General features: G+C 39.5%; 1 protein-coding gene across 4 annotated transcripts in view; it reads right to left on the bottom strand.

The window, feature by feature from the left end:
- The window catches only part of ANK3 (ankyrin 3), a 280,404-nt gene that overhangs the window by 186,696 nt on the left and 70,855 nt on the right, over positions 1-22,853 (bottom strand). For all 4 annotated transcript variants that reach the window (XM_054035313.1, XM_054035315.1, XM_054035312.1 and 1 more), the window contains exons 2-7: positions 20,212-20,313; positions 19,664-19,762; positions 19,161-19,259; positions 12,064-12,162; positions 2,177-2,362; positions 290-388 (exon numbers count right to left, since the gene is read on the bottom strand). In XM_054035313.1, the coding sequence (XP_053891288.1) occupies positions 290-388; positions 2,177-2,362; positions 12,064-12,162; positions 19,161-19,259; positions 19,664-19,762; positions 20,212-20,313 (684 nt within the window). The remainder of the gene's footprint in view (positions 1-289; positions 389-2,176; positions 2,363-12,063; positions 12,163-19,160; positions 19,260-19,663; positions 19,763-20,211; positions 20,314-22,853) is intronic.

A 22,853-nucleotide genomic window follows, 5' to 3' on the forward strand; every position in this document is an offset into this window, starting at 1 on the left:
ATTCCTGTGTTGTTTATTTATAGGTCATCATTTGACCTAGTTTCCACTTTTTGTATAACTCTTTTTTGAGTTTCAGATCATTGAAGATCTTCTGGTTAAGCCAGGGTGGTTTCTTGCCATACTTCCTATCTTTCCTATGACAATACTGAGACTTACAATTATATCAAAACAGTTGGTCGACAGAGTCTACAGCCATGGTACGAATAATGCATGTGTCCCTATCTCTGAATGGGAATGTTTCAAAAAGTTTCTTATGCAAATTGAACATAGCTGTGAGATTTACTCTTACCCTTGCAGTGAAGTCCACAGCAGCACTCCGATTTAATAGCAATGTAGCGACATTAATATTTCCATAGTGAGCCGCTATGTGGAGCGGAGTAAAACCACTCTGGGGGAAAAAAAGAAATTTAATAATATTTTTAATGTCTTCTTGTCCCTGCAATATTTGTGTGACAAGACTGACAAAAACTAGCAAGCAGAATATGCAAGTTAATATTCCATTCTGTCCTAGTATTCACTCACTGGTAGGTTACATGAAATCATATTACTAAGCAAAAGAGGGAAAAAAATAACACAATTATTCTACAAGAACAGGACTAGGATAAGACTTTTAGTTATTCCAGATAAACATTAGAAGACATTTGAATTAAAAAAAATTATCCTTCTTTTAAGAGGAGAAATTAATTTCTAACCAGAAATATCTACTTGTTATCTATATTATTTTAGCCTTGCAAGTAAAATTTTTCTTAGTGATTCTTTGCAGAAGTTCAGAAGCAAGTCACTTCATGATACTTGCTAACTAGATTTTATAAATTCAAAGGAAATGCTAATTAATACAACATCAAAGACCATTTTAAATGATTAATGTGGCTTTTTTTTTCCCAAGGGTTAGTACTATAAAGATCACTCTCCCACTGTGGGCAATCACACTGGGTTATGTTAAGACACCACAAATTGTCAGCCTAATTAGAAAATGCCTAGTCGATAACATCACTTCAGCAACTTTTTTTTTTTAACATATTTATGTAACTTTACTTCCTTTTAAAAAAATGCTAAAACATGCAGCAATTCAATCAGTCTCCCAAAGTATGAAATCTTATGGGAACTAGATGCATTTCTAAACTGTTAGCAAGCCTTTTAGCCATGCTAGCTTTCACTGCCTCACCTTGAGAATTTTGCAGATTTAGTACCACTCTAAGATCATTTTATTTGCTGACACCATCAAGGGTAAGTGTCATGCAGAAGCCTAAGGAATCAGTCCTCGATGCAAAATGTGACAGGGTTGTCTGCAGCTCTTCACACAGATGATAAACATCTACAGTATTAGAACTTCAGAAACCTTCATTTTACGCAATATGACTCTTTTATTATGGTAATTAGTTCCAAAGAATGCTTACTCCTATTTTTAGAACCCTAGTTTTAGCTGCAGAAAGCCCTGGTAACTAAACTACAGTCTTCTCTAGAACATGCTACTTTGTTTAGTCTAAAGCAGGTATCTATCCTATAAAGGCAATGCAGAGCGGAGGAGAAAGAAATGATGCAGCAGCACTAAGTTATGAAAGAGTGATGATGCATATATATATTTATATATACCTCCGTTGTTCTATTCACCAGCATCTAGGTTAACACATTGGGAAGCAAAGAGGGGAAAAATGAACGGTTAGTTGACCACTGGTGACATGGATGCGAAAAGCTTCATGATAGCTGTCTGGCAGGGAAGCTATGGTGAAAGCACAATTGGCACAGAAAGGAAGCTAGACCAGATGGAAACTGAATAATCATCTATTTTAAATGTTAATTGTTACACTTCTCTAAGAGGTTTTAAAGTAATAGGATTACACACAATTTTAATCATATGACTATTTTATTAATTACATGTTCTCTACTGCACACTACTGATACTAGCCTTCATTTCAAATGCAACCAATCATTTGAATAGTATTTTCCTTGTTTTTTTTTTTTTCTATTTACATGATCTCTACTCACGATATTAACCCTGATTTTAAACAGAGGAGAAAAAAATACAAACTGTATTACTTATAATGTGAAATAGAGGGGGGACAAATGTAATTCCTTGAAGCAAACACTTTCTTAAAGGAACTCTTCGCCTGGTATAATCCATGTAGTTAGTACATAGCTTTGGGCCTGTCTCAGCCTATTTCTTTTTACAACTAACCTTTGACTCCACATCTGCATTATGGTCATTCTGCAGCAACAGAGCAGCAGCCTTTGTGTCATCCTTGCGGGCAGCAATGTGGAGAGCAGGAAGACGGACTTTTCCCTTTGTATCATTTTCAAGCAACAGTGAAACCACCTGGTCATGGCCTTGTTGCAAGGCTACTGCCAAAGGTGTGAAACCATCCTGTAAACAAATAATAATGACACTCAAAAGATATTCAAAGACTACCAGAACAAAAATCAAACTGGTAACATTCATATCAAAAATAATAAAACTCAAAATCGGAGGTAATGTGTAAGGTGTTGTTATGTGGAGTCCTGTCTACTCAAACTGAGATACAAGGCCATAAAACTGGAGTAAAGTGTTAGTGAATCAGGCCCTAAGAGTTTCAATTAATCTGTGACTTAGGACTGGCTGTATACAAACATAAAAGGAGACAACAAATAACTGTATGAGGCTTGAAAGAACAACAAGACAAGTTACTAAAAGAACCAACGCAGAAGTATATACAAGAATAAAAACTGAAATTATGTTGAATTATAAATGTTAATTATGTCCTGTAGCAATGTATCTTCCTTCCCTAAAGAGCTGTTTGAAATAAATTATATTTTTTTCTGAATAAATTAAGCTCATCTCTATACACTGCATTAATTTTTGAAATATGGGGAATTTAAAATCCACTGAAATTTGCTAGGAATTTAAAAAGTCTTCAACTATGTAAATTATTTCATTCCCGCTACAAAGTTCATCTGCCCATTCATGAACATTAATTCTTAAGTAACATTTCATCCTTTCATCAACCGTAGAGGAGTTATTTTAACACCAAAAGAAATAGTAGACCAAGAAAATGGGGTAAATGGAAGAATTTGAGAGGTGAAAAACAGAATTAAGACAATGGCTTAACAAACTTACAGTGGGTACCTCTAAATGCAGAAAGATGAGAATATTAGATGCTTGTGGCTGATTTGGATATTTTACCAAACAAACAAAACTTTTAGGCAGTAGAGAGCACCATCTTGATGCTGACACTCCCAAAACTAAGTGGGCAGAAACTGTTCATCTTCTATGAAAATTTTCCAAAAAAGATTTAGGTTTTTTTATCTGAATTTTTTAATGAAAATTTCAAAATTTTGCATTTCAACATTTTTTTGCTACATTTTGATGGAAAAAATCTCTCTTTCATTCCCCCCCACTGAAAAATTTAGGGGAGAGGAAGTGGGGGGAGAGAGAGCGAGAAAGAGAGAGAATGTGTAAACAAGTGTAAAAAAGTATGTAAAAAAGTGAGAAAAAGTGGTGATAGTAGTGGAAACACTTTCTCCTGCTTTTTTTCCCCACTTTAAAAAAAGTTAGTGTTATTTTGTGTTAAATGAGAAAAAGTGTTAACTTTTTAGAAACAAAAGTAACATTCTTAACACTAATGCTTAAAAGTGAAATTCTTACTTTTTCTCATTTTTTTCACCAAAAAACCACATAAGCCCCCACCCCCTTTTACAATAGAAAAAGGGAGACGAGTAAAAAAAAATGAGAGAAAACAGGCATTTCCCCACAATTCTGAAATAAAAAAAATTGAAAATACTCAAAACTGTTTTACACTAAAATTTCTTATTTAATTGTTTTACATTAAATAATTCAAAAAAATTCCTTTGTCAAAACCCAATTTTTTGATGACAAAACTTTTTATTGAAAAAATACACTGGAATAAACATGGCAATTTCTGGGATCGCATTTCACTGTCTGACAATGCATATTATCAGAATCTATGATTGTGGACAACCCAATGAATTAAAAAAACCCAAGAAGTTACCTTAATCTCTGCATACAAATTTAACCAAACTAAACATTTCTGTGATTGAAGACACTATGCTAACAATGGGGATTTTTTTTTTAAAATGCTTTCCATCAATCACTTCTTGGATTGGAAAGTACAAGGACCACAATGTCAAAAGGAAGGCAATTTAGGGTATTTCTGACTTGAGCAATACCAGAAGTCTTGAAAAATTTCCAGCTCGTTTGCAAAACATAAGAGTTTTGGATATGTTCTAGATAAGGTTTTGAGATCACGCATTAAAATTTGGAGAGCTAGCCAAGGTAGAAAAATGGCCCCTCCCACTAATGTAATGCTCTCTGAATAGCGAGCATGTGTGTAATATCCATGGGCAGGCAAGTTAGCTACTTCAGTTCTGGCCCTTCTCAAAGAGAACGTTGGTTAAAAAATATAGACAGGATTCATCTTCAGAAGATGGGGCAGCAAGCGCACAGAATATAACATTTGAGATGTACTAAGTGTCAATGGCAATGGCTTGCAATGGCATGAGGGCAATGGAGCTAGGGAGTACAGAAAGTTATATCACTCCACATTTTTAAACCTCTTGGTAAGGAGGGATTTAGTCAGTACAAAACAGAGAGCCCTATTCATTTTTATTTTATTTTTTAATTTTTTTTTTTTGAGGCAGGAGAAAATGGTTCAGATTGAAGGGAAAGGAATGAGAAAAGGAAAAGGGGTAAGAGAAGATGAAAAAAAAGGTGAGAGGGACTCAGACAGGCCATGGTGAAATCTCATCATTTTTCTGTGTGTGATGTCAACACCAATCTATTTAGATACATACCTACCTAGATTTCTAGCCTATCACCATGGTAACTAGAACCTCGATGTGATGGCTCATAACTTTTCTTTCTTGTACACTAAATATTACCATTTTGAACTTGAGCTACTGTATGAACACATCCATGGGATCTCCCAAGGTATCCTAATAGCACATTATGAGGTTTAATGCATATAGCAAATTTTCTAAGCAAATTGTGCAGCTAGAGGTTTATCTGAGAACCCCTTTAGAATCATTTCTGTGTAAGTCGCATACTAAATATTTTCAGTCAAGTGATGGTATATTTAGTTGGGCTCCCTAACTCTACAGTGAGAAATTCAGGTACAGAAAAGCAACCTTTGTCTTTACATTATATTTTTCACCCCAGTATCTGTATTGTTTATATTCCTGTGTCTTTTTCCTGTAAGTACAGTGCCCCTGAAAAATAGAGAAGCCCCATGTGATCAGAGGCAATGTGGAATAAGATGTCAAATGTCTTTTGATGACAGCATTGTTTTCTAAGAGTGACATATGTCAAAATGAGGAGTACCTAATGTTTTCAATAGTCAGCCACGTGAGTAGCCAATTGATTCACCTGCAAAAAAAAGCACGTTCTCTAGCAACATAAACTCCTCTGAACAGGCCTTTCCTGCAGTTTATGGTTCCTTCAATTTCTAATGGCTTCTAAGTGCTAATTAAAAAAAAGGTCACTAAGAATATATTTTCTTCTTTCTGCACACAGGGGGATAGAAGGGGGGGGGTGGCACAATTTGAGCAGCTTCCTATAACCTCAGTTTCTGAAAATCTACAAAGGAATGGCCCATCTGTTCTGTATATAAGAAAGTTACTTACCTTATAGCAACTGGAGGTTCTTTGAGATATGTGGCCCCTATCAGTATTCCACTATGGGTACACATGCACTCCATGTGCCCAGAGCTGGAGAATTTTGAAAGCAGTCTCCGTTGGTCTGCACATGCACCGTGGCTTACCTCATGCCTCTGACCAGAGATAAAGAGCAGGGTGGACTAACTGCCTCTCCAGTTCCTTCTCCACTGCAAGTCAGAGAAGATCTGAAGCAGAGGAGGAGGAGAGTGGGTAGTAGAATACAAATAGGGACTAAGCATTTGGAAGAACCTCCAGTTACTATAAGATTAGTAAGTTCCTCATCTTCAAGTGCTGGTCCCTATGTGTATTCCACTGTCAGTGACTGGCAAGCAGTACTCAAATAGCAGGAAAGTGTGAGGTCATAGGTTGCAGAGATCGACTAAGGGCTGCTGTTCCAAAAGATGAATCAGCAGAGGGGTCCTGTACCAAGGCACAGTGTCTAGCAAACATGGGGACCGACCTCCCTGTAGCTGCCTTACGAATATCAAGTAGAGGCACCAGAGATGTTGCTTGCACTACTGTGGAATGAGTTCTCCCCCATAAGGAGGGGGAAGATTAGACAGCTGATAGAGCAAAATACAGGCTGAGACCCATTTCAAGATTCTTTGAGCGGATATAGCCTGACCCCTTCCACAACTGTGAAAAATATTCTAGGGGATTTCCTGATTGTTTTCGTTCTCTGCAGATAAAAGGCTAAGACCCACTGAACATCGAGGGAATGAGCCTCCTTTCTTCTGAGGATGCATGAGGTTGTGATGAACACAAATAAGTGGATAGACTGATTCAGAGACTGCTTTGGGGGTGAATTTAGAATCTAAACATAATGAAACCTTGTCCTTATGGAATATCAGGAGGATTCACCATCAATGCCCCAAGCTCACCAACCCTCTTTGCTGAGGTGATGGTTACCAGGAATATGACCTTCATGGATAGGAGAGACATGGAGCAAGAAGCTAATGGTTCAAAAAGAGGCTTAGTGAGTACTGAGAGAACAAGGTTCAAGTCCGATTGAGGAGTAGGATTTTCTTGAATAGGTGGAAAGGTTGTGATTAGGTCTTCGCAGAATCTGCTAGTCAGAGGGTGTGTGAAGATCAAGTAGTCCTATGAAGGCAGATGCTAAGCACTGATTAACTGCTCAGTGGAGGTCGTTGATGCACCCAGATAAGAGAAATGTTTACACTTAGCTAGGTAACATTTCCTAGTGGAATCCTTCCTACCTTAAAAAGAGTGTCTGTATAGCTTCATAACATGATTGCTCTAAGGACAATGCCCATCCAAAAACCAGGCTTTGAGATGAAACAGTCATGGGTTGGGATGCCTGATCTTGTCATTCACCTGAGTCAGGAGATTGAGAAACACAGGAATAACTGCCCAAGACAACATGTGTAGTCAGCTTGGGAACCAAAACTGTCTGGGCAAGTTGGGGGCAATGGGAGTAACTTATGCCCTGTCCTGTGGTATCTTGCACAAAACTCAAGATAGGCGTGATAGTGGAGGGAAGGCATAGTTCAGAGGAGCTGACCACAGAAGGAATAGAGTGTTGCACTGTGGTAGCGACCCAGGGATCCTCTGGAACAGTGTATGTTGTACTTCCCATTTGTTTGGGAGGCAAACAGCTGCTTGATGGGGGTCCCTCAAAAAGCACTTTTTTTTTTAAACCACAGAGTCATGAAGCTCCCACTCATGATCAACTGTAAAGCATCTGCTGAGAGAGTCCTCTAGCATATTCTGGTTTCCTGGGAGGTAGACTGCCAACCAGGTAATCTGATAGCTGATGCACCAGTTCCATAGACTGACTGCCTCCACACATGGGGGTGGATCTCACTCCTCCTGTTTGTTGATGCAAAAGATGGTTGTAATGTTGTCTGATGTTACAAGGACATGGTGACCTTGAATGAATGGGAGAAAAGTTTTCCAAGTCCTTTGAACTGCTCATAACTCTAGAACATTAATATGTATCCTGGGCTCTCAAGATGCTCAGGTGCCTTGCGCTGTATGGTTGTCCATGTGAGCTCCCCCAACACAACACGGATGCATCAGTAATGATCATCCTGTCTGGTGCAGAGGCGGAGGAAAGGAAAGTCGATGCAAACCTGACAGGGATTCTTCCTCCATGATACAACTCTGGTGAGACTGTCACTATGGTGTTCATGGACTGTCAGTTTGGCTAGTGCACAGTTTGAAGCCATGCTTGTAGGAAACAAAGATGGAATCTTGTAAAAAGCAGGATGTAAGTGAATGAGCCCATATGGCCTGGGAGAGAGGTCTTGACAATCACTCTGGGGTTTGTTATGATAAGTTCATAGCCTGAAACCTCTCTCTCAGCAAGTAAGCCCTTGTCATAATGGAATTTAAGGCTGCCCCAATGAAGTGCAAAGTCTGTGTAGGGGTGAGAATGGATTTTTTGGTGTTTACACTGACTCCCAGAGAACATGAGTTGTAGCATTAACCAAGTTGACGCCTGAGCATCTTGGTGCAACCTGATGACAGGAAGCCAGTCCTCGAGATAGGGAAAGATGAAACCACAGCCTCTGATATAGGCTGCTATGACAGAGAACACCTTGGTAAAGACCCTGGGGGCGACAGCATTGCCGAAAGGGAGTACTCTGTCCTGAAAGAGGTCAGAGCCAACAATGAATCTTAGAAAGCATCAGTGAGTGAGATAAATATCCACATGAAAGTAGACATCCTTCATGTTGAGAGCTATAAAGCACATCTTTTTCAAGGGATGGAATTATAGATGCCAATGTGACCATACGAATCTTGAGTTTGCAAATAAAGATTTTGAGATAGCAGAGGTTCAGAATGATTCTCCAACCACCTTTCTTTTGGGGATTAGGAAATGTGTTGAGTAAAACCCTTCCCTTGATATTGAACAGGAACCTGCAGTATTGCTCCTCAGTATAAGAGAGATTGCATTTCTTATTTGACAATGTTGTCATGAGAGTGGCTATGTAGAGGGGGTGGGTAAAGGGGTTTTGGAAGGGATATGGATGCAAACTCTATCATATAGCCAGAATGGATGATATTGAGCACTCATTTGTCTGTTCTTATTGCACTCCAGATGTAGATAAAGAGTGACAGATGATCCCCACAGGGTGCATGGGAGTCATGAGCTGTTGCGCATTCAGTGATTCGCTGCTTTCAAGCTCCCATCAAAAATAATGTTCAGCTGAGGTCTGGGATTGGCATGAGGAACTCGCTGCAGAAGGTGTGGGAAAGTGGGCCTTTTGAGCTCTCTGCCTCTTATACAGTGGCTCATAAGGTCTCTGGTGGAAGAACTTTTGAGCAATCAGTCTATGTTTGCATTATTGTCGGGGGAATTTTCTCTTTGGGGCAGATATATATATTTCCAGTGAGTGGAGGATGGCCCTAGAGTCCTTTAAAGTGTGTAAGGACTCATCTATCTTCTGATTAAACAGATTTGTCTCATCAAAGGGAAGGACCTCCCGGGGAAACCCTGAAGCATAGAGCCACAACTCCCAGCAAATCACCACTGCAGTAGCCATTGCCCTGGAAGACGTATCAGCCACATCTACTGCTGATTGGAAAGCAGTCCTGGCAACAATGAGAGCCTGGAAATGAGCTCTGTCCTGCTGTGGGAGAGATGGTCAATAAAGTCCACAAATTTAGAATAGCTCAGGGACTTGTACTTAGCCAGTAGTGCTTGGTAATTGGCTATCCTGAACTGGAAGCTGGGAAAAGAAAAGATGTTCCTTCCCAACAAGTCGAGATGCTTGCCATCTTTATTAACCAAGGTAGATTGCTGTGTTTCTGCCTAGATCTCTTTGCGGCAGCTTAGACCACCATTCTGCCCTCTTGGTTGGAACATAATGCTGTTTCTCTGTCCATCAGGTACTTCCTAAGGTAAAGTTCCCACCCTTCCCGGGTACAACTGGAGAACAAACAGGAGATGCTGCACCTTGCTGCAATGTGGGCTTCTTTGAAGTAGTACAAACAGCGTTGGTGGTCATCACTGACCAAGAAAGATTGCAGGCAGGAAGCAAAATTTTGAAGCCTGGAATCCTGGGCATAGTTCATTACCCAAACTGGGTACAGTGGGTGAGGGTGCTCTCCAGGTTGGGGAGACTAACTATGTAACAGTAAAACTAACAGATAAAAACTTTAAAAAAATCTAGAATATAAAAACTATTTACAGATATCTAAATATATTTGCCACAGGTAAACAAGCTGAACCTTCAGACACTCGAGGTTCCAGCCCAGACCATGCAGCAGTGAGAAGGAACTGAAGAGGTGGTCAGTCCGCCCCACCCTTTATCTCCTCGGTTAGAGGCACAAGGAGAGCCAAGGCACATTGAGAACCAACAGACACTGCTTTCAAATTCTCTGGCTCTGGGCACATGGAGCGCGTGCGTACCCTCAGTGGAATACACACAGGGACCAGCACTTGAAGAAAAAGTGATTAGCGTAATACTGACAAGTAAACTATGATTGAGAATATTACCATGGACAAGAATGCATTTCCACCATGTGCCATCTGAAGATGTGACCCATAATCTGCAATTACAAGTAACTATCTGTATGTCATCTGTTCTGGAAGTAGGAGCTACACTTTAACATTAACAACAAAAGTGAAAGAAAACAGTTGTCTCTTTGTCAGTTTTTTTAAAATAAAACCAAAACAGTTTAAAGGTTTTATTTTTGATTAATATTTGTTATGTGGTGATAATTTGGTACGAAAGAATGTAACAATATAAGTGACAAAAGAAAACAGACATAGTAAAACCTTAATAAAAACAAAGATGTACATACACAAGTGCTAAGGCTACAGTAATCACTTGTGTAATTCCATTAACTTCTCCTGGGGTGAAATTAGATCATACTATATAATAAATTTTTCCCCAAATCTATTTGAAACTATACTCACATAGTAAGGTCAAGAAAGCAAGCAGATACATAACAGCTAGAAAGGAATATATATGTATAATTTTATAGACATATTTTCAAAATGCTGATTTAGCATTTTGTGGAAACGCATCAGTTTCATTGAACATCTGATGAAACTCTACCTTCAGTCCTGCCAGCTCGCCTCCTGAGCTGCTGGGGAGCTCAAGTTTCTAGGTAGAGGCCAGTCAAGACAATTTGTCGTTCTAGGCAAGCTTCAGTGTGCAGCCCCCTTTACCCCCACACAACAGTGGTTATACACTGCTGGGGCATCAGATTTTTTGCGGGGGAAGGGAGGCTCTGCAAGCCTTCTGATGGCCAAATTTCAGTGAGTGGCATTGCAACTTGGCATACAGGATCCATCCGCAAAACCAGAGCCTGAAAACCCTGGGGGATCTCAGAACTTTGACACTTTCCACGAAATAGTAATTGCAACTTTTAATCAGCTCTATTTACAGTATGTAAAAGCTTTAATGTCAATGTTTGGGGGTTTTAGTAATCTTATACAAATTTCTGTAAAAAGGAAGTTTGCTGAAATGGGATTTTAGTTATAAACTAATTGCTACTGAGTTTTGAAACAATTTCAATCCATTAGCAATTAATTTTGGTTTCTGTAGTGCTGATTTCAGAAGAAACAAAGTGAAAAGTTTTACTTAAATACAGCATAGACATTAATACACATTTCTAATACATGCTGGTACAACAAACTAGTTTTACATGGAAGACATTTAACTGTTTTTTACAGTCTTCTAAAACCTAGATAGTTTTTGTTTTAAACAATTTCCTTTATAAAATTAAAATTTAACAGCAGCAGAATGTATTTTGAAATTATAGAGAGACCAAACATTCAAATTGGCACTCAACTAAATTTGAGACATTTGAAAAAAAATGGTTTGTAAAGGGGATTTCAGTGACTTGTATTTAAAGTATATGAATATTTCTGGTGCTGCTATGACTATGAATATTTTACACTTACACAGCATCTTTCCTTTCAGGTACTCATAATGCGGTTAGTATTATCTCCCTTTTAAGGACAGAAAAAAGGACACCGAACGGTTAGGAACTTGCTCATGGTTAAGCAAATGAGGTGGAGAACTCTTGTTGCCTGATCACCAACCCTCTGCTCTAATCATTTATCCACTACCTAAGATTAAAATGATCAATCTATTAAAAATGCTTTATTCAATGTCATTAGTATAATGTGATTATTTATATTTATTGTTAAAGACTAAGGCCCAGATTTTTAAAGATAGTTAGGTTTTGCTGCTGCACCTAGCATTGCAACACCTAAATACATTTAAACATCTGGGCCTTAAGTACTATGAATGATTAAAAACAATGAAAAAGTCAATAGCTCAAAATTCATTAATAAGATTCCTAGATGGAGCATTTTATTAGTTTGTAATTCTCTCTGCGAAGGACTGATGCAAAACTCCATCTGTAAAAGCTGGTGATAAAATCCTCTGAAGTACATTAAACTTTGTTGATATGAAGCAAAACTTGATCTTTTACCTCAGTAGCAAGGCTCTGACTTGCACCATTGTCAAGAAGAAACTTAACAACTTCCAGGTGATTTTCTTGGGCTGCCATATACAATGGTGTGAAACCATTCTGAAATAGAAAAACATATTGTATAAGTATTGTTCTAAAACAATATATTCTATTACATACAATTCATAACCCATGCCCTCCACAAATATGCCTTGAACATCAAAGATCTGCTGCGCTCAGGTCAATGGGTAAGAATAGTTCTGCTTCTGCCCATATAGAAGTTAATGGCAAAACCTCCATTGACTTCAGTAGGCAAAGGTCTCAGATGCTACAATACTGTGGACAGGGGGCATGATGTAAGCTTTCAACTGGATAGGTCCATCTAAGGGAACTCCTTACAGCCAGCTGGGAATGTTTTCCCTTTCTTTCAAATGTGAACATACAAGACTAAAATGAAAGTATCCAGGCAAAATCATTCTGGATAGAGGGTTTATTAGATCTCACAGACGCAGTGGACAATATGGACATGCCAAAGTGAGCAGGAAAATATGATAAACATTTCAAGATCCCGGGGGCCATGACCCTTTGGAAAATTAGGGCAATTTTTGATCACCTTTCCATTGTTTTTAATTGTCTGTGTGTCCGTCCCTTTTCTCCTAAATTCTTCAGATTTTCCTAGGATTTCATCTCTTCAAACAATTGATTATACCACAAAACGGGAAAGATTTAATCTCTTTAAATTACCTACTGGTTACTCAAAAGTGTCATATCCTGCATTTTAAGCAATTATCCATGGGTTGCAAAATGAATTCCTATTGCATAAATAAACAGAACAACATAAATAAGATCAACAATCTTTCCTTCCTCCGACCTATTATTATGTGTTTATATATTTCACACTGGGACCATTGTCCTTTGAAATGACTTCAGGTGGATTGTGTGTGTCCCATTTCCTCTCAGGTTACCCAGACTTGTAAGTGGCATGACGCAGCTCACCCTGTATTACTGTAACTGTTTTCATTTTAATACGAAATGATCTGGAAGGATCGTGCACTTTACTGGTAAAATGCTGACTCAAACAGGTTCCTGGATTTGGGCCCTCAGAGTGAAGAGGATCATCTCACAAGATGCTTTAAATGTACAATTGCACCACTTCAATCTGAGACTGGGAATGGAAGCCAGCCAGAAGCAGCAACAGAAAATATACTACCACAAAAGTGGTGGGGAGAAGTGACTGACAGTACAGAAATACATTACATAAATAGAAGTTATTAGGCTACTGGCTCACATCTGTGTCATTTCACTCTAGCTCTTCAACTGACTATTGGATCTGAAGACTCCTCCTTCCTTTTCTTCTTTGGGCAAATTATAGCTGAGTTACAGTTACTTTAAGCAACTCTGATGGCCAAAAATGTCTATGGCAGCCTAAGTACAGGAAAGATTTGAGAGGACCACAACCACTAAGCACAAACAATATTAATAGTAAGTGCAAAGTAAATAAAAAAGGAGACTTTGAGTGGGCTTTTCAGAATTCCCACCATGTAGTCTAAAATAAAACAAAACTTTATTTGCATTTAAACTGGATACTGACTCAGCCTCTGTCTAGTATTTAACAGGGGTGCACACAGGTCCTCACGTCCAGGACGTTTGTTCAGACTGGGAATGAAGATCTGTGCTTCGGATATAGTTGTCTCCAAACTTTCCTCTCTTCCATAATCTCTTTAGTCCCCACTCTCTCTATGAACTTCCCTGAGGCTTCAAGCTCCATCCCACCCTACACACCCACATACCAGAAGTAGTGGAAGCAACGAGAGGGTTCTCATCTCTATCAATGGTAACATGTGCAGGTTCTGCATTTGCGCTGGAGCTTGGTAGTTCTATTCAAATACTGTGTTTAATGTACTCTGGAGTACAGGGGGAGGGATAGCTCAGTGGTTTGCGCATTGGCCTGCTAAACCCAGAGTTGTGAGTTCAATCCTTGAGGGGGCCACTTAGGGATGTGGGGCAAAATCAGTACTGGGTCCTGCTAGTGAAGGCAGGGGGCTGGACTTGATGACCTTTCAAGCTCCCTTCCAATTCTAGGAGATAGGATATCTCCATTAATTTAAAAAAAAAAAAAAAAGCAGAGGACACAAAGTGTGAGAGAAATTTGGAGGGAGTGGTACTGGACCCACAGAGACCACATATTTTCACATTGCTAGAGAAGATACTTCCCCTCCTGGGACATCAAAGCTGTTTTAGGAGTGGTGTAGGAGTCATGGCATTGGAAGGTCTAAAGGCCTCAGAGGAGTCACAGGGCAGAAAGGAGCTGGAAGCTTGAGGGTCGGTCACTGGGGAGGGAGTTAGAAGCCAGGCCACATGATGGTGGTAGGGGTGGGGAAGGTGTGGAGAAAACGCACAGGAAAGGGAGAGAGGGAGTAGAAGAGCACACATACTTAGAACTTTAGAACTTGAATGTTATGTGAAGCTGAATGGCAGTCAGGTTCCAAAGAACATTCTGGATAGCAAGATACTAGTGCTAACAAGTGTTTATTATTCATTTCTGTGAACAGACCAAGTGTCCGAAACAAACAGATTTGGAGTTAATTCGGGGATGGGGGACATGAGGAAGCTATATAATAAACACAGTGTTAAGGCCTGATATTGTTTCCACTGAATTCAATGGGATGTTTGCAATTAGAAGTAGACCCTTCTTTTGTATCACACTGCCAAATGGAGAGTTAATTAATAACAGTTATAAAGTGAAAATAAATTATAACAACCAAGGAAGAGGAAAATTAAGAGATGTAGACAAAATAGAAAAGATAGGTTTCAGCTGGCATTTTTAAATAGTAGTAAAGCAATGACGTGGGGAGGTACAGGAAGGCTCTCCCACCTGTCAGAACTCTAGCAGGAGGACATCAGCACTGGCAAGACGGTATGAAGGCACAAAGAGCAGGAAGAGAGGAAGGAGCAGGGAAGGGAACAAAGAAGGACAAGTCTCTCAAGAAGACAAAAACAAGTTCAGGAATTTTTGAGCTGGACCTCACAAATACAGGAAGACACTGAAGACCCTCAGTGGAAGACTTTCAGTGGAATTGAGAGTAATGTCAACATTTGTTTGTGTAAGCAAGTGGGCAGCAAAATTCTGGACTCTGAAGGGCTGGGATTAAGGGAAGCCATGTAGAAGGGAATTATAATAGTCGGGGTAACAAGACAGCAGGCATGGATGAAGATTTTTGAGCAATGTGGAAAAAAGATAGTGGCCTACATGGGGCATGCTCAGACAAAGAATATGTGGTAGGGCCAGGAAACTTCACTGTCCAGGATGCAAAGTTCATGGATAATGGAGGCAAACAGGAGGTTGGAGTTAAGGACAGATATAAAGATGATGGAACTGAACTTGAGGATGTTCCTCTTGCCCAAGAGAAATATTTGTATCTATGAGACATTTAGCAGAACAAAGTTGAGGTCAAGCACAAATTTACATGGCAAGTGCAATCTGCATAGTCAGTTAATGTTTGGGTATTTTGATCCAATTCAGGAAAGTATCGCTATAAAGGGCAGCACTTAGGCAGGTGTTTATATCCTACTGGAGTCAATACTTAAAGTTAAACAGGTGCTTCAGTACTTTCCTGAATCAGAGCCTGAGAAATTAGTTAGCACACAATTAATTCTACTTAACAAAAAGACACAAAAAGGTCCAGAAAAAATTCACCAGGGCAAGTGATATCAAGTTATCACTTATTATTTGGTAGTCTAATTCAAAGTACACAGAGAGTGTGTGCCAATTTTTCTCCTTTCCTTTCAAACAGTAAGTTTAATATTACAACTATTTATTGATTTAGTTCAACCTTAAGAAACTCAAGAACACTGTTGGGTTAGAATGTTTTAAATATGAATTTAAAGTGCAAGCGGAAGCCTGTTCTCCTTTTTAGTTAAATAATGAAAGGGTGAAATTGGGCAGAGCCAAGTACTATCAGCACTGGAAGGTGGAAGAGAACTCTCCTGCATATCCTCAATTTATCACAACTCTCAGATTGTGCCACAGAGAATACATAATCTTTTTTTTTTAAATCTTTAAGATGCTGAAGCAGCCATTAGGGCCACAGCCTAAAGTTAACTTCTACTCTTCCATGGGTAATAAACACCCCTTGTGAACAAATGTAAAAGTAAGCAAAAGTAAATGTTCTTTTTTTTTTTTTAAGAATATGAAGATTTGGTTTACAGAGGCCTTACTTTCCTGTGTGCCCAAAGCTGGCTCTGTCAGCAGGCGACAGCTGTTGCCTTCAGGGAAGGAGGAAGAGCCAAGCTCACAAAAAGCAGGGTCAGCATTAGGAAAAACAAATCTTTGAATGTTCATGCCCGAAGGCTAAAATCAAGTTGTAGGCCGCATAAAGGAATGTGTTACAACTGGTGCTCAAACCCAGGATCAGACATTGGATAGAGGCAAGTTTGTGGCATGGGGCTCTAACGACCATTGGGGCTCAGCAAACACAGGAGCTGAATCCCCACAGGTCATCCACACTCTTGGGTATTTGTGTAGGAACTAAACGTCCATTATTCGAAACTTCCTTCCCAGGGCAGACTTCCGCAGTCTCCCTCCCCAATGCCTGGTTACCACAGAGGACAGCTGAGGTGCTAGGGGATGAAATCGGGGAGGCAGAGCATCTCCAGAAAACTAGAGAGGATGCTCTTCCAATTCAGCTGAGGGAATTGAATGGGCTGTCGAGCGAGAGAAAGTAAGATGAATTTTGCACCACCCCATCAGTGTGCATTTTACACCAACAAAGGTTCTCGGGTGCATCCAAACTATGAAAAAAAGAGTTTTGCTTTGTTTTGTTTTTTACCATGTGTTAGCTAATACATGGTAACTAGCATGTGGTAAAATCCTAGTGTGTCTGGATAAGGCAGTCATAATTTAACGTGTGTTAGAAGTCCCGAGTACCACTATTTTTCTGCTAGTGAAAACAAGGCACTTGACATGTTTAGCACATGTTAAGCGCAGTGCCTACACTATCACTTTTTAAATGTGTTTGTTAGCATGTGTTAGCTATCACACGTTAACATCACACCTTTAAATCCTAGTCTTGACAAGACTTAAGGGGGAGCCTAGACTACAGCATGACCAGTTCAAATGATCTAAAGCAGGGGTGGGCAAACTTTTTGGCCCAAGGACCACATCTAGATATGGAAATTGTATGGCAGGCCATGAATGCTCGCGAAATTGGGGGTTAGGGTGCAGGAGGGAGTGAGGACTCCGGCTGGGGGTGTGGGCTGGGGATGAGGGGTTGAGGGTGCAGGCGGGTGCTCTGGGCTGGAACCAAGGGTTAGGAGGTCGGGACGGGGGTCAGGGCTGGGGTAGGGGGTTGGGGCACAGAAAGGGGTCGGGGAGTAGGCTCTGGGTAGCGCTTACCTCAAGCAGCGACATGTCCCCCCTGCAGCTCCTACGCAGAGGTGTGGCCAGGCAGCTCTGCTCACTGTCCCGTCTGCAGGCGCCACCTGTGCAGCTCCCATTGGCCGTAGTTCCCGGCCAATGGGAGCTGCGGGGATGGTGCTTGGGGTGGGGGCAGTGCAAGGATTCCCCTGGCTGTCCCTAAGTGTAGGAGCCAGAGGGGGGACATGCCGCTGCTTCCAGGAGGCATGCGGAGCTGCAGCACACACGTCTGAAGGGCCAGATACGGGCCTTGGGCTGAAGTTTGCCCACCCCTGATCTAAAGCTTTCTTATTAATGAGAGTTAAGAGGGCTTTTCAGTCATGTTAAGTTAACTCAATTGAACTAAGAAAACTGCAGAAAGCACCCTTCTTTTGCCCATCAGGGTAGAGCCCTTTGAGGTTCTGATAGGTGCTTGCATCTTTAGATTGTTCCCAGGACTGAACGCACAAAGGGTGTTTTTACAGTGTAACATTCTATCTTCAGCAGAAGAACCGTTAGATTATTTTTTTAAAAGAAAAATTCTTTAAACAATTTTTTTTGTTCTGTTTGGATTTAACACTCTCCTGCATTGTTTAGAAACCAAACACTTCAGCATTTGGCTTATGCACAAGAACCAGAAAGTGAAAATATTTTTTTTGTCCAAGCTGAGTGAATTGCACATGGTAAACAAGCAGCACCAATGGAGAGAAGTAAAGCAGATTTGTAAAATTCTTTCATTTTTAATATGCTAAAAAACACAGGGAAAGAAATGTGTTTCTTAAAAATATATGATATTTAACATATCCCTTTAACAAACACAGTCTTTTTCTTTTCTCTCAATTTTCTATAACTGACCTTCACATTAATTCAAAAAAGTGTTTTATTTCTGCATATTCCAATAGTACTTCCTTATAAAAGTTATACAGAAAAAGTGAGGTAACCCTTTCAGGGTGTAAAAGTGGATTACTTTGAAATAGGATATCTTTCCTAGAACCAGGAGTTCTCTACCAACTCTGCTTTTTTCATTATCTATTCTGGCCAGGTAACAATGCAGTTAGTAGGACACTACTGGAGGGCAGATCTTAAGATGAAGGGTGAAGTGCTTTGCTGTACTCCATATTACATGACACTTTTAAGCACAGTTATAAACAACACTGGATTTCACAATCAAGATTTTCTCATTCTCATTGATCATCTGCACAGAATGCATACAGCTTGAAATAGAAAATTACTGTAATTTAATTTCAAAATAGGGTTTTCCCAACATTGAACATAAAATTGAAAAGGCTAAATAAAGCCATCAAAGAATTCAGGAGACATCCTTCTATTCCCCAAATGGCTTTCCTCAAAAGACAGAGATTGGAAAGCACATTAAATCATCTTCCTCATCTTCTGTGTGTTTGGCTAGCCACCAGCAAGAATAGCCTTGGGCCAAGGAGATGGTATGTTCATCCAGGCATTTGCCTGCCATAAAAGACAATAGCTAGGGGTGGGGAAGCTGATTAAAGGAATAACTTCTCTTATTTTACCCAAATGATTTTGCTCACTCCTAATTTTACTTGCTCTATCAATCTTCCACTTCTCCGGAGCCATCATTAATGCCAACAAAGCTGTCTTACACACCGTAATAACATTACAGTTTAAAAAAGGAGAAAGACACTGACATAATGAACTTTTTTTTTTTTGGTTCAGTAACATTCTTAGTAAAGTTCAGTAACTTTACCTGAGACTGTGCATTGACATTGGCCTTATTTGTAACCAACACTTTAACAACTTCTGTCTGGCCAGCCAGAGACGCTATGTGCAATGCTGTGTTTCCTTTCTGAAATTAGAGAGGGATGAAATGTGAAAACTGTTTAAAAGTAAACTAGTAAAAATTTACAATTGAAAAGCTGATTAAGCATGTCGACCCCATAGCCCACTCTAAAATATATTTTCAACTACTCTTCATACAATATTTCTAGGGTCAAATATATTTTAAAAGATCTCTACAAAACAAAGTAAGACAGTGTTCTATAATTTTTGTGACCTAACATCCTCACTAGTAACCTGCGACATTTATTATAACCTATGAGAGGTGTGTTGAAAAATTCTTGAGAGTCACATCATCAGGAGAAAATATTTAATTACTTAAACTGCTATAATAATGCCTGCAATCAATTGGTTGACACTTTGCTTACATGGAATCTGTGGAAACAGTATAACAGCTAGATAGGAACTACTGACCTTTGTTGCTGCATCCACATTGGCACCTCGCTTTATCAGTTCTGAAACAACTTCTACATGACCTTCTTTGGAAGCAAGATGGAGTGCGTTCAACCCATTCTGATAAAAAATGGAAAGGGAAAGACTGATACAGGTTGTTTAGTGCAGCAAACAATCTATCATGAGACCAAAGGATTACATTCCATTCTGATTATCTCCGAAGAAACTATTTTGAAATGAGCATTTTAACTACTTGGTTATAGGAAGCAATAAGTGTTCAGCTGGACTACAGAGGCTTAGCCGCATTAAATATGACACATTAGCACAAACACTAGTGTAATACAAATAGAATGCATAATAAAATTGAATAGCTTAATGTTATCCCAGTGAAAGTGAAATATAGCTTCTTAAAGGATTTTGTTGTATAGGAAATGCAAATATGCAATAAGATTCAGTTATCAAAACATTAACTGAAAGTTATTACTGATATGAAGTGATAATATATACTTAGACAAAGCAAAAGTAGGGTTTACAGAATGAAGGAAAATTTAATTAAAATATTCTACCACCTGATTGCAAATGTTGATGTCCACTCCAGTTTTTAAGTAGTCAAGAGCCTTTTCTAGGTTGCCAGCTCGAGCAGCTCGTAGGTAACTTGCATTTGTATCAGACTGTGGGAGGAAAAAAAGGAAAAATGTAGTTTGTCATTAGAAGAAGATACAGAAATATATTAACTTGGCATCAAACCTATTCATGAGATAAAAATAATACATTTTATATTTATTATTTACATATGGCACTAAAGGATCCCAAACTGCTTTACCAAACATGGGCCAAATCTTGCAGTCCCTACTTAGGGAAAATCTGTTGATATCAGTGGGAATTTTACCTAAAGGATGGCAAGAGTTCATTTCATGCGCATTCTGGTAGAATGAGGCAGTTCTGCCTGTGGTGCAAGAACAGTAGCCAAGTTGACATCTGGTGCCCAGCACACTCAACAAAAGTATTGGGACTCAGGGTTAGGATACCATGGCAACCATCCTGCTTTTACGAACCGGTTATTAAAGTCTCACATGAAAGATTTCCCTCATCATCCAAACAGCATTGGAAGTTGATATATCTACCTTGGGGGGATTGAGGCTACTGGAATTCAAAACTGTGGTTCCATGGAGTATAGGTATTTAAAATCTGATATTTTGATTACAGACTGCATAATTTTTCTTTAAGTCACCTTTTATTTATTACACTTGAAAATGTTTCAAGAAAGTCATCTGGAATCTTTAGTAAAGGTTATTTTAACAAGTACAAAACATTTCAAAACAATAATAGGTGCAGTACAGTCGTCCTACTCTATTGCTTTAATATAGCTTCCCTACTTAGTTTTATGTTTCAATTGAGATAAGTTTGAATAGAACAGAGTCACTGTTTTTATCTGTGGCATGAAACAGCTACAGAGAAGGTCTTTTGGTTGAGGAATGGGAGACCAGAATTTTATGGCCAACTCCACCATAGACTTCCTCTGAGACCTTGTGCTAAGACTTCATCTTTCTGTGCCTGTTCTCCATTTGTAGTGAAATGTGCTCTGATATCCCCTCTATGTTGGGGACTAAGAAAAGGCTAATGTAGAGAACCTTAATGTCAGCCCTACCCTGGCTTGAGAGGCCTTCTGTTATGGTTGCCAACTGTCTAATTGCACAAAACCAAATACCATTGCCCTGCCCCTGCCCCACCCCTTCCCCAAGGCCCACCCCTGCACAGTAGAGCATTTGAGCTGTGCAGTGCAGATTATTACAGAAGACAGGTCATATTCTTTGTGGTTAGCAACTCCACCACTGAGGTAAAAAACAGATCAGCATTTTATCAGAGTTACCAAAGGTATGAGGATGTACTTAGTAGTCCGGGAGCTCTTTTTGTCATAGTTTAATTGGATGTCTATTTGGCATAGTCAGCAGGTGGATGATAATTACCATCAGGTGTTTACAGCTGCTTCTTGGGGGAGGGGAGCCTTCAGGGAAGCATGGTGTGCAAAATCAGGTCCAGCCAATTGGATTAATTCCAGCCAGACTAGAAACATTGCATTTAAAAAAAAATGTTTCATTTCACCGTTCCCCACTCATTTTAAATGTTCAGGCAAAAGGAATAGAATAGAGAAGGAGAGGGGAAGGGGAAAAAAGGTATATATGTTAACATTTGACCCAATAGTATAATGTAGATAGGGTGACATATGTCTTTTCAAAGGCCTCTCCTGAAAATACTGAAACCCTCAAGTGTCAGGGAAGTAAACCTTTATGCTGAACCCACAACATGATGATCTACAAAAATGCATCCTGTTTGGCTAAAGTTAGTCTAGGTATTGTTGAGATGCATACAAACAAACTGCTTACTGGAACATATAGCAGAAATGTAATGTGCACCCCAGCAACTCCCCACTCAAAAACTGCTTATCAGATTTTGCTATAGAGTTGTTTGCCCGAAGATTGGGTGTGAGAAAAGACATTTCCATCTGACTTTATTAGTTAAATCTCATAGCACCATTTTGTCCTGTGAGGTTTAGATTAAATCAAGATGGACCCATATACATTTTTCTTCTACATACACCTCTATCTCAATATAACGCTGTCCTCAGGAGCCAAAAAAATCTTACCATGTTATAGGTGAAACCGTGTTATATCGAACTTGCTTTGATCCACCGGAGTGCGCAGCCCCGCGCCCCCAGAGTGGTGCTTTACCGCGTTATATCGGGTCGCGTTATATCGGGGTAGAGGTGTAATCAAGGAATAATTACACATATTCTTCTGTCTACTCGGGAGGTAACATGAGCGCTTTGTAATGTGGTATGTGAGTTGTCACTTTCAGTTTTCTTTTTAATGGATTCCAGTTACCTGAAGTTACCTGATGTAAACTAGCATGCAGAATTACATGCCATATTTGGCAGCTAAGAAATAATGTGACTGCATGCAATGAGAACAACAAAAGTGTTTCCCGGTGTCCTTGGCTAATGCTCCCAAGTCCCAAGCCTGTGTTATGAGTCATCTCTTTTGGGGCACAATGCACTTGAGCAAAGACTCGCTGGGATATTTTCAAGTTCAGGACACTGGCTGTTTACTTGGGGTTGCACTGTCATGCAGCAAGTTCAACAGGACTTCTGACTTTTTCTCCATATATTTCATCCTCACTTATAAATAGAAGGCACCAATAAAATAAAATGGGC

Source organism: Malaclemys terrapin, chromosome 7 (assembly GCF_027887155.1).
Source record: "Malaclemys terrapin pileata isolate rMalTer1 chromosome 7, rMalTer1.hap1, whole genome shotgun sequence".
NCBI classification, from domain to species: domain Eukaryota; kingdom Metazoa; phylum Chordata; order Testudines; family Emydidae; genus Malaclemys; species Malaclemys terrapin.